A 15,318-nucleotide genomic window follows, 5' to 3' on the forward strand; every position below is an offset into this window, starting at 1 on the left:
GCCCGCTCAGCCGGGCCGGCTGGGCCGCCGCCCCCTCCTGAGCGCGCGCGCGCCCCTGTGCGCGGTCCCTTCTCGGGCGCGCGCGGCCTTCCCCACTGCCGTCACGAGCCGTTACTGCACGACAACGGCCGGCCCGCCTCGCGCCGGCCCCCTCCGCTCCGGCCCTCCTTTCCCCGCCAATCAGCGTGCGTCACTTGGACATCGACCAATAGGGAGCCCGCTAGGAGAAAGAGGCGGCTGGGACGGGAGGCGCCTGCGGGAGCCACGCTCGCTCGGCACTGGCGGGGGCGGGGCCCTCAGCTGCCGGAGCGGGGCGGGGCCCTTCGCTTTCTCCCCGGCTCGGTGAGGTGTGTGAGTGTGTTTTCCCCCGTGGCGGGCCCCGCTGGGACGTGAGGCCGCGGAGCAGCGCGCTCGCGCAGGGCAGTGGGCAGGCTAGGGTCCAGAGCTAGGCCGAGGGCCGAGAAAGAAGGCCGAGCGCGAGAGCGAAAACGAGGCGCCGGGACGGGAGGGGGGGGAGCGGGCGCGCGGCGGCGGCCAATCGGCTTGCCGGGGGCGGGACCTGGGCGGTGGCCTCGCGGGCGCAGGGAGGGGCGGGGGAAGGGCGGGAGGGCTCTGCGCGCGGCCCCGCCCCGTGCCGGCCCCGCCCCCGCTCGGCCCCGCCGGCTCCCCGCGCCCCCGCCGCCGCCGCCGCCGCTGTCAATCAGGCGCGAGTCCGCGGGGCCCGGGCGGAGAGAGGATCTGCTACGCCACAGCCCCGCGGCGGCCCTGCGCCCAGAGCCGGGCCGGGCGGGCCGGAGCCGCCGCAGCCGCGGGAGCCGCCGCCTCCTCCTCCTCCTCCTCCTCCTCCTCCTCGGCCGCCGCCGCCTCCGCCTCCTCCTCCTCCTCCTCCTCCTCCTCCTCCCGCGGGCGGGCACCCGGCCCCGGCCCGCCCGGCCCTCCCCTCCCCGCCCCGGCCCGGCCCCGGCCCCCGCCCGCCTGCCCGCCCTCGGGCCGCGCCGTGAATGCGGGATGAGCGGTACGTTGGGCAGGCCGGGCGGGCCGGGCGGGCCGGGCCGGGCCGGGATGCTCCAGGGGGAGGAGGCGGAGGAGGGGCCGGGGGCGGCGGCGGCCCGCGCGGGGCGGGCCGCCCGGGTTTTGTCTCCGCCGCGGAGCCCGGCTGCCGCCGCCTTCTGGGTGTTGCTCTGGAGCCGAGGGGTCGGGTTTCCAACCACGTTCCGAGCGCTCGGCCCTCCTCCCCGCCGGCCGGGCCCGCCTGCCCGCCGCCGTGCCGCCGCCCGCCCCGGGGAGGGGGAGGCGAGGGACCCCCACCCCCAGAATGGACCCCGAAGACGGCGGGGGGCCGAGGGAGGGACGCCCCCGTGCCCAGGATGACCCCCAATGGATCGGCAGCGGGGCCGAGGGAGGGATCCACCCCCAGGATGGGCCCTGACCACCGCGGGAGGCCGAGGGAGGGACTCCCACCCTCGGGATGAACCCCAGTGGATCGGCGGGGGGGCAGGAGAGATACCCCACCCCCAGGATGGATCCCAAGATCTGCGGGGGGCAGAGGGAGGGACCGCACCCCAGGGTGAACCACAGTAACTGCACGGGGGGCAGGGAAGAAGCTCCACACCCAGGATGAGCCCCAATAACTGGGCGAGGGATTCCCAGGGCGAGCTCTCCTCTAACCGGGTGGGGTGGGGGTCTTGCAGATCAGAAGAAGGAGGAGGACGAAGAGGTCCCCCCTTCAGCTGCAGTGGCTGGGGCAGCCGGCGGGGCTGCCATGGCCCCCGAAGGAGGGAAGGCTTCGGAGCCGGAGAACAACAACAAAAAAGCCAAAACTGCGGGTTCCCAGGTAAGGGCCCCCACCCCCCACCCCAGGTTCTTGGAGAAGGGGGAGTGCCTGCTGGGGGAGGGCGAACTGGGGAGGACGGTGGAGGGGTGGGTGGGTAAATGTCAGGTTTACCTGCTAAAAGGTTTGCAGGCTTCGGAGTGGGTGGGTGGGGGGCTGTTTAAAATTACTTCTAGAAGCCCTGAAGGGAGATCCCACCCCAGGTTTTGTATTTTGTTTTTTTTTTTTTGTAAGTGGTCTACCTTGGGCTCCGAAAACTTTCCAGTGATTGCCCCTTATTTTTAAAACTTGGGTCACAGAAGGTCCCACCTCCTCATCGGAGCTTCTCAGGCCCCTAACTGTTTTGTTGTTGTTGTTGTTGTTGTTCAAAGCCCTCTTTGATTTCTGCCACTTCCTGGGTAAGTTTTGATATTTAGAACTGTCAAAAAAAAAATCTCCCCCTCTTGGCTTCCACTAAACCCGCCCCTTTTTTTCCCATCCCCTCTGTGGGCAGGACTCTCAGCCTTCTCCTCTGGCTCTCCTGGCAGCCACTTGCAGCAAAATAGGGACTCCTGGTGAAAATCAGGCCTCCGGGCAACAGCAGATTCTCATCGATCCGAGCCAGGGGCTGGTCCAGCTTCAGAATCAGCCCCAGCAGCTGGAGCTGGTGACCACGCAACTCACAGGAAACGCTTGGCAACTTGTTACCGCTACACCGCCCTCTTCGAAGGAGAATACCGTTTCCCAGGCAGCCTCCAGTTCGGCCAGCTCAGCCAGCAGCACCAATGAGAGCAGCTCCCCCACCAAGGCCAAGCCCGGCCAACCTTCCCCCTCCGGACAGTTTCAGGTCATACAGGTCCAGAACCCCAGCGGAAATGTCCAGTACCAAGTGATCCCACAGCTGCAGGCTGTGGAAGGTCAGCAGATCCAGATCAACCCGGGCAGTGCTGCGTCTCTGCAGGACCTGCAGGGTCAAATCCAGCTCATTCCTGCAGGTAATAACCAAGCGATCCTCACAGCTGCTAACAGGACAGCTTCTGGCAATATTCTGGCCCCAAACCTGGCAAACCAGACGGTCCCAGTCCAGATCCGGCCTGGGGTCTCCATACCATTGCAATTACAGACTATTCCCGGCACTCAGGCTCAGGTTGTGACAACTTTACCCATCAACATAGGAGGAGTGACTTTGGCCTTGCCCGTGATCAACAATGTGGCTGCTGGTGGAGGGTCTGGACAGATAGGCCAGTCTGCTGCTGATGGTGGAACAGCCAATGGAAGTCAGCTAGTGTCCACCCCCACCCCCACGCCCCCTACCACCACTGCCTCTGCCAGCAGCACTATGCCCGAGTCCCCCTCCTCTTCCTCTGCGGCCTGCACATCCTCTGCTTCGACAACTCTGACCAGCAGCGACCCATTAGTGAGCTCAGTGGACTCGGGCCAGTATGTGAGCGCCGGAGCCACTGCTGGCAGTTCCGAGCGGGCCCTTGAAGAATCTCAGACCCCTGCCCCAGAAGTCGAAGCCCAGAACTCTGGCCAGCTCCAGCCCAACGGTCTTCAGACCGTACAGCCTCAGGAGCAGGCCAACTCCCTCCAGCAAGTCCAGATCGTAGGCCAGCCCATCTTGCAGCAGATCCAGATCCAGCAGCCTCAGCAGCAGATCATTCAGGCCATACCGCCCCAGTCATTTCAGCTCCAGTCAGGACAGACTCTGCAGACCATCCAGCAGCAGCCTCTGCAGAATGTCCAGCTTCAGGCTGTAAGTCCAACCCAGGTGCTTATCAGAGCACCGACCTTAACCCCGTCAGGGCAGATCAGTTGGCAAACTGTGCAGGTTCAGAATATTCAGAGCCTTCCCAATTTGCAAGTTCAGAATGCCGGCTTACCCCAGCAACTCACCATCACCCCAGTGTCTTCAAGTGGTGGCACAGCTCTTGCCCAGATTGCCCCAGTGGCAGTGGCTGGGGCCCCAATAACATTGAACACTGCCCAGCTGGCATCCGTGCCTAACCTTCAGACGGTGAGCGTGGCCAACCTGGGGGCTGCAGGTGTCCAAGTGCAGGGAGTTCCAGTGACAATCACTAGTGTGGCCGGTAAGTCACAGACCACGTCTTCCTCAGTCGCTTTAGGCTCTTGTCGTAATTGCAAAGGTTATTGATAATTGTGCTAACTCTTCAGTTTGATGTCGACCACACTGAAGGGAGCAGAGCAGAAGGAAGATCTTAAGTATTGAGAAACCGGAAAACTCCACTAACTCCTTCAGCTGGGTCTGTAGTGACCGCGGTGCCCTCTGCCCGGGCACAGGATTCTCCATGTTCAGGGTTTGCCTCCGATTTATGGTTTACAGCACAGGGACTGTGCACCTTACAGGCAAAAGGTGGAGTTCTGGGTCCCTTTGTAAAATGACCCCAGTCTAAGCACTAGCTTCCTTCTCCAAGCTTCATTTGTTTGTTGAGCAATCCTAGGTAAAGAGTTGAGCCTCCACTCGCCGAGGACACTCGGCCTTCGAGAGTGCGTTTGGGGGATGAAGGAGGCAAGAACTACGGTGGTTCGTTGTGTGTTGGGGCTTTTTGAGGCTCCTCTGATATCAGGGCACAGAATGTTTTTTAAATTAGATGTGATGTCTCATGTTTCATTGTGGTGTTGCCTGTGCTTCAGTGTTTCTTTGCCCTGGGTTGGCCTTTGAAACCAACAACAAATGGCAGCAGGTGGGAGAGGTGACCAAATTTAGCTGCAGATTTTCTGATAAACTTATATGTTGATTTTTCTGCCAAAATGGAGAGCTGGAAAGGGTTCGGAAAGGTCATCTTTGCATTGCTAGGGTAGGGCTCAATTTCCAAAACTCTGCCTGCAGCCAAGCTCCATCATTGTGTACCTCAGCGTGCTGATGGCCCAAGGGTAGGACTGATTTCCTATTCAGTATTTCACTGTGGTGGAAGGGCAGTGAAAAATAACGGTGTACAGAAGACGTCTCTGATTTGTAATTACTGAAGAAAGGTTACTGTGGCTTGGAGGGTATCTTGTCTAAAAAGGGAGTTTCGTTACTTTTCAGAGCTTTAAATCCATTCACAGTCTTGCTGCTGGGCACTAGTAGAGGCCCTCTGGACAAACCTGCTTCCCTTAGTAGGTTGGATTTCTTAGTAATTTTGTTTTGCATGTAAATGTGCTGGGAGAGTTCTAGTCAACATTTTAAACTGGGTCTACAGCTGCATCATTAGTACAAATTAATAATATAATTTAAGAATTGGTTTTCTTAGTCAACACAAACGAATACAACTAGTCAATTCTGGATTAACAGAGTTCTTGATGCCTTTGTTATTTATCTAGCTGTTTTGGTTAAGCAGTCCCATTTTGATAAATCCTCGAAAGTAACATTATCTTGCTTAGTAAGCTTTCTTTTGAACAAAGGTGAGCAAAACTACGTGGATGAAGTTCTCTTATGGTTGACAATTCAGAGAGACCTTTTGTATTTGAAATCCTTGATTCTGTTACCCACTTCCTAGACAGAGTCTGAAAACAGTACAAAGTGTAGCAGCATTGAGTGAATTTGAGAATTTTTCGATCAACTTTTGCAACTCAGAATGTTTGTCTGGATTTGCAATTTTTAATGAATAATCTGCTTTATTTCTTCAGGCAAAACACCGCAAACCTTTCAGCAACCCAGAAATTTGAGTTGTGACTGTTGAATGTGTTCCTTATGTCACAAGTCTTGTTTAAGAGCTTAGAGGAGAGTGTTTCCTGTTCCTGTTCCATGCCAACAGTTAATCTTTGAGGATCCATTTATGCCATCTTATACTTATCTGGTAGTAATTGATGAATTGTTAGGTCCATGTAAGAGGTGAGGTTATGTAGGGTTTGGATTAGAAAACCAATCAACTCCATTATGAGGTGGATAGTCATTCACTGAAAAAACTTTGGCCTGTCTGTTGCATAAGTAAGGCACTCTGGGGGAACAAAAATGAATGAGACACTCTCATGAAGCTTAGTGAAGTAAACTCTTGCAGTCACAGGCTTCCTACCCCATGTCCTTCTCATTCATTTTCCAGATTGCCAGCAATGAAACTGGACATGGTGTAGGCCAGGGCATAACGTGAATATGTTTTTGAATTATTGGTATTGATTGGAGCCTAAAAACTATCACATTTAAAATTCACTACTGTTCTAATCCAGTCTGTTTCTCTGATTGTCACAGGTGATTGGCAGTTGACTTTTAGAAATGCCAGTATATACTCTTTTATATAGTTCCATTGAAGTGTCTGAAGAATATATTTTTTTAGTTCACACCCCAGTATTGGGTTGTTTTGTGGGTGGTTTTTCTTTGAGAGTTTTAAATACAGCTTATGGAGCCAAAAGTTTTTGCATTTTGCTAGTTTCCTAGGATGGTTCTTAATTCTCATTTTATCATATAAAAACAGTGCAATGTACATGTTACTATTACTCTTCCGAATGATTTCTGTCAGCAGTATCGAGACCTCTGGTTCAGAATCTCCCATTATAATCTTCAGTTCCCTGGCCCTCACCCCACATAGCCAAATGGGTGTTACATCTCACCGATCCACCTTTGCAACATTTTCCCTCTAACTGAGACCAGATTGGGCTCAGATGTGACTCCCTTGCTCAAGTAGCTCCAGTGATGTCCCTCATCTCTAGAATAAAACATAAACTTCTCTGTTTAACTTCTAAAGGCCCATACAACTGGGCCCAAGCTCACCTTTATAAGTTCTTTGGACACTATTCCCAGGGTGAGTGTTCATTCTGTATTCCAGCCGAACTGGCCTCACCACAAGACTCCTTCTCTGGTCCCTGGGCATGTGCACTGGTGCTTCTTCGTGCCTGAAGTACTCTGCCCCCCTTTCTTATGCCCCACAGAGTCCCTCTGTCCCTTTAAGATAAATGGCTTAGACATCATCTCCTGCATGACATCTTTCCTGATCCTCCCAACTGCTAGTGCCCTCCCTCCTAAAGGTAGTTCCTACCTTGTATTTAACTACTTTGTGTGTGTATGACATATTTGTATTTATTCACTTTATGTTTGGATTATATACATGTGTCTTGTCTGTGTCTACATATATTTACATATACCTGTCTCTCCCATTAGAATGTAAGCTTCTTGTGAGTAGGTATTGTTTCAGTTTTTGTACTTGGTATCCCTAGCATCCAGCTCAGTGCTTGGCACCCCAGTAAGTCCCTCATAAATTCACGTTGATTGATTGGCCCTACCAGTAAGTACAGTTACTGTTGGGCCAATTCATTTTCCTTGGGAGGGAGGAAGTACCCATTTGAGGGGATTGGGGGTATCTTGGAATAGAGCCTTGTAATCTTTGACTTCCTTTTTGAATTGAGTCTAATGTTAGCAACCTGAGGTGCGACTGTGCTTCATGTCCTTTTGAACAAGGGAGAAAAGAGCCTGTCAGATGTTTGGTCCGTCTGTGTGAGGGGTTCCTTCTTTTCAGGACCCCAGACTGGAGGGAGCAGTGATACACACTCAAAGGGCTGGCCTTGTTGTCCTCAGGTAACACAACGATAGAATGCAGGTATAGGACATGAGAGCCCAGGGCTCCTGCCCTTCATGCAAATCATGGAAATGACAGCTGACTTTTATGTTGAACTTTGCAGTTACCAAAGCGTTCCATTTTCTCCTTTGATAATGTGAATGAAAATTTCACTGTAAAGGAAAAAGCCAAAATTCAGTGAGATTTTTTTGTTTACTGTAAGTTTTTTTTTTCTAAAGTTTTGTGCTATTTATAACCAGTTGTTGAAGAAAATTATTAGTGAAACTCTTAAAACAAATAAGGAAGTATTAAGCGTTTTCTCTTTGTCCAGAGCTGTGTTAACCTGCTGAGGATACAAGTAGATACTGAGCTATGTCAAATGTATAAATGACTTGCTCAGTTAATCAAATACATTTATGTATTTCAAAAATACGCCAGTACTTTTGGGGCAGCTAGGTAGCGCAGTGGATAGAACCTCGACCCTGGATTCGGGAGGACCTGAGTTCAAGTCCGGTCTTAGACACTTGACACTTACTAGCTGTGTGACCCTGGGCAAGTCATTTAACCCTCATTGCCCCACAAAAAAAGCTAATTAAATAAATAAATACACCAGTACTTTTGAGATAGCAAAACTTCTCAATATTTTTTTTTTGTTTCAGCTTCATTTCCACATATGTCCTGTTGTGTACCTCCCTACCCCAGATATCCCTTCTTTACAAAGAGAAAAGGAAAGTCATTCAACTTAACCAACCAGTATATCATCAGAATCTGATCATACATGTAATGTTCCACACCTATAATAGTTCCCATCTCTTCTAAGACCCTTTTCTCACCTCTTAGGACAAGCTTATTCAGTGGAATTATTCACTATTCAGTAGGCAGAAGCTGGTTATTGTTTTAACTTACAATGTTGCAGTAATTCCTAGACCATGGTAAGCACATAAATGTTTGTTGATTGATTTTGTATCAGTTCACATTAAATCTTCTTATGCTTCTTTGTATTCTAAATATTTGTCATTTATTAAGGTACGCACCACACTTTGTTTAGACATCACCCAGTTGGTTGGGGGGGATGGGTAACACCATCTATTTCATGATAGTTCTTTGTTACTGCAGAAAGTATTGCCATAAAGATTTTGGCACACCTGGGACCTTTTTACATTTTTCGGCTGCTTAGGGTGTATGTCTCTAGGCCCAAGAACATGAAGATATTAGTCCCTTTCTTAGCATCATTCCAAAATAGGAGCTACTGTTCTGGTGGAGGGTAAAACAAGTGCACCTAAGTCTTAGGGGGAGGGGTCACCTGCTGGCGGGCGGGGCAGGAAAGGCTTCATGTAGGAGGCAGCTTTGGATTTTAAGAAATGGAGATGAGCATTCCAGGCCTGGTTTCACCTACACCTTGTACCCAGTCAAAGAATTGGCAGGTGGGTAGTCACAACAAAGCAGCCAGTTTGGCTTGAGCATAGAGTATGTGAAGGGGAAGTCAGGTATAAAAAATCCTGAAAAGGAGGATTGGTCTTCATATGCCAAGAAGAGGAGTTTATATTTGATCCTAGGGTTCTGGGGAGCCACTGAAATCTATGACCATGGATGAGGGTGTCTTGATCAGGTTTCTGCTTTAGCGATAGCATTTTGGCTGATTTTTGGAGGATGGATAGGAAAGGAAGAGACTGGAAAGCCAAAGAAGCCAATTAGGAGGATTTTTCAAAAATCCAGTCGAGAAGTCTTGGTAAGAGCTTGAATGAGGGTGGTTGTAGTGGAGGGCAAAGAAAGGACCAAATGGGAGTGATTTTCTGGCTGTGGGAAGAATAACGCTGGGCAATTGAATGGATGTCTGGCGTGAGGAACAATGAGAAGTTAAGAGTGTCACTGAGACTGGGAGCCTGAGTGACTTTAAGTGTGGTGGTGCCCTCGGCGGGATTGAGGAAGTAAGGAGGTTGTTAGGCAGGGGTTCTGAGTGCACGCCCTGTAATGGGCCCCCGCGATGTCTGGGAGGAAACATTTCCTCACTAATGCCATTGTACTGAGCGAGCCAAGGCCGGGCGGTGCTCCTGTTTGTGGATGGGGGCAGAGATGCAGGAGGAGCTCTGGTGCTATGGAAAAACTGCAAGGGGCCTGGAGTTCAGGGCTGGCCTTTCACATCCTCCTCATTCTGTAGAATGTTCTGGCTTTACACTTGATGTCCTTGAAGACTCCAAGACCCTCAGAATCCTGTGATCCACTTTTGGCCTCTCTTGCTCCAGATGCTTTGAGGGTTCTTTGTGCCTAAACTGATAACTCCACAATGTCTGTTGGGCTTAAAAGTAGAATGAAGATGAGCTTAATTTGATTTGGAGAAGGGAGGCTACATCTTGAAATTCTGCCATTATTGATCTTTGCTAAGATCACGTTTTTAATAAAATTGTGAACCAGATCAAATTCAGTACAAATCCTGCTCATTATGGCAGAGAGTTTACTTGGCCCCTCTAAGGCAGTGTCGGCTCAATGCTGACAAGGCAATGAGGATGGTTGTGGGTACAGATGACATCTTTCTAGGTACCCTTGATGTACTGAGGCCCATTACCTTGGAAGAGGTTGCCTTTATTAGTTGTTGCAGCCCATGAAACAAAGAGAAATGCAAGATTGCCCTCCATCCTGGGTTTAGCCCTTAACATTTTTTACGGTGATGGCAGCAGAAGCCCAAAAGGGAAAAGAGGGTGTCAAAGAGAAAGCAGGGAGAGTCTGAATCAGGGAAGGAGGACTATAACTCAAAATCAGCCAAACAAACCTGATTGATGTTTGTGTAGCTCTTATTTGGGAGTGAGGAATTGCTCTGCTTGCAGGGATTAATTCCTAGTTTTAGTAGATAAGAGCTTCATCCACCTTTGGTGTCTACCTTTCACCCAACTCTCAACTGTGGCTCCAGGAAGATATAACATGGTAAGTGTCCTGGTAAACTCTCTTGGCGGACCAGCTAAACCAGGTTGAGTGTAACCAAAGTGCCATCCTTGAATTAGTAGGGTGTCTATCCCAAGCATGTGAAGACTTCCCCTGATGGAATGGGTCAATGAGAACAATATGTTCCAGTGGCCATGAAGGTGGCTGAAGTAAGGTGTTGTGGTCGGATGTCCAAGACGCCAAGGTCATTCACTGCATCCAGTCATCCTGGCTTTTGTCCTGCCACTGGATTTGGATAACTCTGGAATAACGAGTGAGGCTGACGACTTTGTGCCACTCTGCCTCACTTCAGTCCACTTCACCCACGAGGAAAGATATTACTCTATGATGTCATTGGTCTTCTTTGAAAATGAAGGACAAACACCAACATAGAGCCTGGCAAACCATTCAGCTTGGCTTCTCTGTCAGTGAGGATAACAACACATTTCCTTCCCCAGTCCAACGGTAACACTATTGAATTTGAATCTTAGAAAATGCATCTTGAGGCAGCTGTGGGCAGAGCACTGGGCCTGGAGTCCAGAAGACCTGATTTCAGACCAAGCCTCTGGCACCAGCTCTGTGACCCTGGGCAAGTCACTTAAGTTCAAAACTCCAGTGAATGTTTATTATATACCTTCTGTGAGGACCAAAATTTGATATACGGAGCGTTATTTCGATGACCCGCCTTAATATTGGGGTCCTGGAAATATGAGGGACCTTTTAGGTTTAACCCTCTCCTCTGAACAGCCCTTTTTAGATATTTCTCCCAGGCCAATAAGAAAGGAGCCTCTAAGCTTCAGTTCACAAAAGGATCAGATTTTATTACTTGGGAATTAATTAGACAACAAAGGTGAAACTGATAAAAATCAAAGATAAGGAAATAGGAAAATAGAAATACAGATAAATGCACTTACTCTAAACTTAGCCTATGCAATCCCCAGACTGTTTTCTATTAAGCTAATTCAAAGGAATTTAGGGTTTTCCTTCATTAACTCATCAAACACATGAATAGCTCGCCAGACTTAGAACCAGCACGCACCACCTGGTCAGCAGTCGCCACACTGAGACAGAGCATGAACACTCGCCGCCAGAACAGCAGTCGCCCAAGACAGTGCATGAACATGCTCACACTTCTTATACAAGACAGTTCTAGGAGTTAAGACCTCATCTTAGTTTTAAGCCCAAAGTCCCTATAGAGTAAATGGTGTAGGAATTTTAAAAGCATCAGTTTTCCTTTGGCCCATCTTCGAGATGGGCAGAGATGCAACTCTGAGTTGGGGGCTTTTGGCTGAAAAGGAGAATCAGCTGCCTGTTTCCACAATACTCTGTGGCCACAGGGCTATATGGAGCAAGTGAACTTCTGTAACTGCAGTTACTTAGAAACGTGGTATTTTATAGCTTAAATTTGTTGACTAAAGCTGTTTATCTTAAAGTCGGGAGCAGTTTGTCCATTTGTTTTTTAGCCATGCTTATATTATAGCAGCTTAATGTTGTTGGTGACATGCTTGAACACCTAGATTTTATTTCCCCAATTTTCCTAGCCAGCATTTTCTACCAAAAGTGACCAAGTTTGACTAGAAGGATCTTAGACCATATAATCTCATCCAACCCCGTGACTGTATGGATAAGGGGGCTCAGACCCAAAGAGCTTAGGACCTGTCGGTTCAGTCACGCAACTCCTTAGTGACAAAGCCACTGTGAGAACCAAGGAAAATGAATTTGGTTTTCACACAGGGAAAGTTCAGGCTAGTAAATTAAACAGTGATGATTCTTCAAGAACTTGCCTCTGCTTTCCTTTTCCTCTCTAGAGAATTTGGAGCATGAAACGAAGGACATGTAGCAGTAGAGCCCAGGTAGAGAAGAGGTAGCTAACTCTTCCTTGTAGTTAAAACAAGTGCCTTAGGGATCCATTCAGATTAGCACTCAGTCTGAAAGCCTTGCCTTAACTACTACATTTTGCAGTTGTATTACCATAGCCAACCCCTTTGGACAAGTTTTTATCCAGAAGGATTAATTTGTCAGGGTTTCCTCACCTTATATGTTTTAATTTTCTTATTTGGGATTTTATTTAAATGAAACATACTCTATCTAAATATTCATTACCTATATGCACAAATATTGGTGTCATTTCTTTTCATACTATGTTTGTTTTTTTCCCATAACTATGAAGGACTTCTTTAAGACCTCATTAATCATTTGTTTTAGAGGAAAATGTATGAGGTAGAACCTTCTTGTACCCATGCAAGGGGAATTTTAGCTAACAAAGTTTTCTGAACCATGTTTGTTATGAGGGGAATCTCATAACAAGCACGCTAAGACATCAGAGAGTTATGGAGTTGTTCAGATGTACCTACTGGCTTAACAAAGCTCGCTGGGAAACTGGTTTTAATTTTCTAACTTTACCAAGGAATAACAAATAATATCCTTCAAATACTGGCGTAATTTCTCCTTTTGTAAAAGGAATCTTTTGCTTTAAATATTTCATGGCACCTCAATACAAAGTAATTGGAGAAGGCAGATCTATTTAATCTTATTAATCCTACCAAACTGGCTGTAGCTGAACCCTGGGTGATGCAGTGTGGCCTACTTGCTGTTTCCTCTGTGTGATACACCATCTCCTGCCTTAGCACACGGGGGTCCCCAGGGTCAGATGGGACTCTGCTCATGGCTGCTGGTGGCATCGTAGGCTTCCCTTAGAGCACAGCTCACAGATTGCCACCTCTCTTATTCCTCCCACATTTGTTATGGCTCTCTCCCTCTTGAAATTGCTTCTGTATTCCTTTATATTCTGTGGTCACAGCTTAGTATTATGCCAATAGAAAATAAACTCCTCAAAGTCTTGCTTTTTTTTTTCCCCCCCACACAGCTAGTGTCAAGTGTCTGAGACCGGATTTGAACTCAGGTCCTCCTGAATCCAGGACTGGTGCTTTTTCCACTGCGCCACCTAGCTGCCCCTAAAGGCTTGCTTTTTAAAAAAATTATTTTATTATTTTCCAGTTACATGTAAAGGTAGTTTTCAACATTTGTTTTTATAAGATTTTGAGTTAAAATTGTTTCTTCCTCCCTTCCTTCCCTCCCCCCTCCCCAAGACAGAAAGCAATCTGATATAGGTTATATATGTACAGTTACATTAAACATATTTCTGCATTAGTCATGTAGTGAAAGAAGAATCATAAAAAGAGAGAAAAACCTCAAAACAATTAAAAACCAAAACCCCCCCAAAAGTAGAAACAGTATGGTTCAATCTGCATCTAGATTCCACAGTTCTTTTTTCTGGATGCGGAGAGTATTTTCCATCATGAGTCCTTTGAAATGGAAAGACTTACTTTAAAAAAAAACAACAACACTTTGTATCCCCATTGCTAGGCACAGTGACTTTCACATAGTAGGCACTTAATAAATGGCTAAATTGAATTAATAATAGTGATTATATTTATGCACCATTTTAAGGGTTACAGATAATTTTATATCCATTTATCTCATTTGAATTGTCAGTGGTGTAATACTGTATTTCCCCTTGAATATATTCATTTTTCAAGGCTCTAAAAGATAACTTAGAGACAATTGCTCCCATGTTGAACTCTAGTTATCTGGAGCAAGAGAAACTGAACCTGTGATTTAATTTGTAGAACACATTCCTAGGGAAGAGATTCCCATTACAAAAGTAGATCCCAGTCTTCTCTCAGTTTATTGTCTTAGAAAGTTAATGGGGACTTGACTAGAATCACATGTTCAGTAGATGTCAGTCAGGACTTGAATCCAACTCTTCCAGATTCCAAGTTTTCTATGCACTCCACTCCATTACCTCTTCTCTTGCGTTATCCATTCCAGTGTTCTGTCCCCAATTCTCCATGCAGTGTTATTGCTAGAAAGAATGCTCACTGCGGCAAGGTGATCATTTTATTACTCCCCAATTGATTTCCTCACTCCCCACAGAAGCTGTTCCAAACCTAAACAGGAGCTGCTGCTTCTCCCCTTTTCTTCATTGCAGAACCCCTTGGCATCACCTTCTGCTTTTTCCTCCTTGTCTCTGATAATGAGGTGACCAGCCCTTGGCCCATCCCTTCCCATCTTTTCAAGCCAATTGCTTCCTCAGTTATCCCTCTCTAGAATCATCAGTCTTTCCCTCTCTTACTGGCTCCTTTCCTACTTCCTTCAAATATACCCTAGACTCCTATCCTTAATAAACCTTCACTAGACCTGACCATCCCCTTAGGCTACCCATCCTCTGTCTTACCTTTCTTTCTCAGCCAGACTTCTAGAAAAAGCTATTTGTTGACTCCACTTCCTCTGCTCTTCCTCCTTACCTCTTCTCCATCTGGCTGCCAACATCATTACTTAAATGAAATTGCTATGTCCGAACTTACCAGTGATCTCATTTCCAAAAACTAAATTTGATTGATTATTGTTAAATATCATTTACATTTCTCCCGAATCTCTTTCCACCCATCCCCAGAGCGCCATCCTATTTAACAAGGAATATTTTAAAAGAAAAAAGAATAATATGTCAGAAAAACTGTGAGGCACTTGGGGCTAAGTGACTTGCCCAGGAGCACACAGCTAGTAAATGTCAAGTGTCTGAGGCTAGATTTGAACTCAGGTCCTCCTGACTCCAGGGCTGGTCCACTGTGCCACCCAGCTACCCACCCCTTTTTTTTCACTTTAACTGTCTTTGTTCCGAGTTTTATTCCACGAGTTTACAAGAGAGGCTTAGTTCCCTGTGAAAATGAGATCATTCTAGTCTTTTAAGAGTTAAGTGACAGAAGAAGAAATAACATATTTAAATAACCCAATTTTAGAAAAAGAACTTGAAAAAATCCATCAATGAAATTGTGTGTATGTGTGTGTGTGTGTGGGGGGGGGCAATTGGGGTTAAGTGACACAGCTAGTAAGTGTCCTAGGCCGGATTTGAACTCAGGTCCTCCTTAATCCAGGGCCAGTGCTTTATCCACTGTGCCACCTAGCTGCCCCCATCATTGAACTTCTTAAGAAAAAATCCCCAGGATCAGATGGATTCGCAAGTGAATTCTACCAAACATTTAAAGAACAATTAATCCCAATACTATATAAATTATTTGAGAAAATAAGTGAAGGAGTCCTACC

General features: G+C 47.7%; 1 protein-coding gene across 1 annotated transcript in view; it reads left to right on the forward strand.

Moving 5' to 3' along the window:
• The first annotated feature begins 960 nt into the window (after window positions 1–960).
• SP4 (Sp4 transcription factor) overlaps window positions 961–15,318 on the forward strand; it is a 50,850-nt gene continuing 36,492 nt past the window's right edge. Inside the window, exons 1-3 of the mRNA XM_043967869.1 lie at window positions 961–1,015; window positions 1,692–1,834; window positions 2,325–3,900. Coding sequence (XP_043823804.1) covers window positions 1,009–1,015; window positions 1,692–1,834; window positions 2,325–3,900 — 1,726 coding nt within the window. The 5' untranslated portion in view covers window positions 961–1,008. The remainder of the gene's footprint in view (window positions 1,016–1,691; window positions 1,835–2,324; window positions 3,901–15,318) is intronic.

The sequence above is a fragment of the Dromiciops gliroides genome, chromosome 5 (genome assembly GCF_019393635.1).
Source record: "Dromiciops gliroides isolate mDroGli1 chromosome 5, mDroGli1.pri, whole genome shotgun sequence".
Classification (NCBI taxonomy): domain Eukaryota; kingdom Metazoa; phylum Chordata; class Mammalia; order Microbiotheria; family Microbiotheriidae; genus Dromiciops; species Dromiciops gliroides.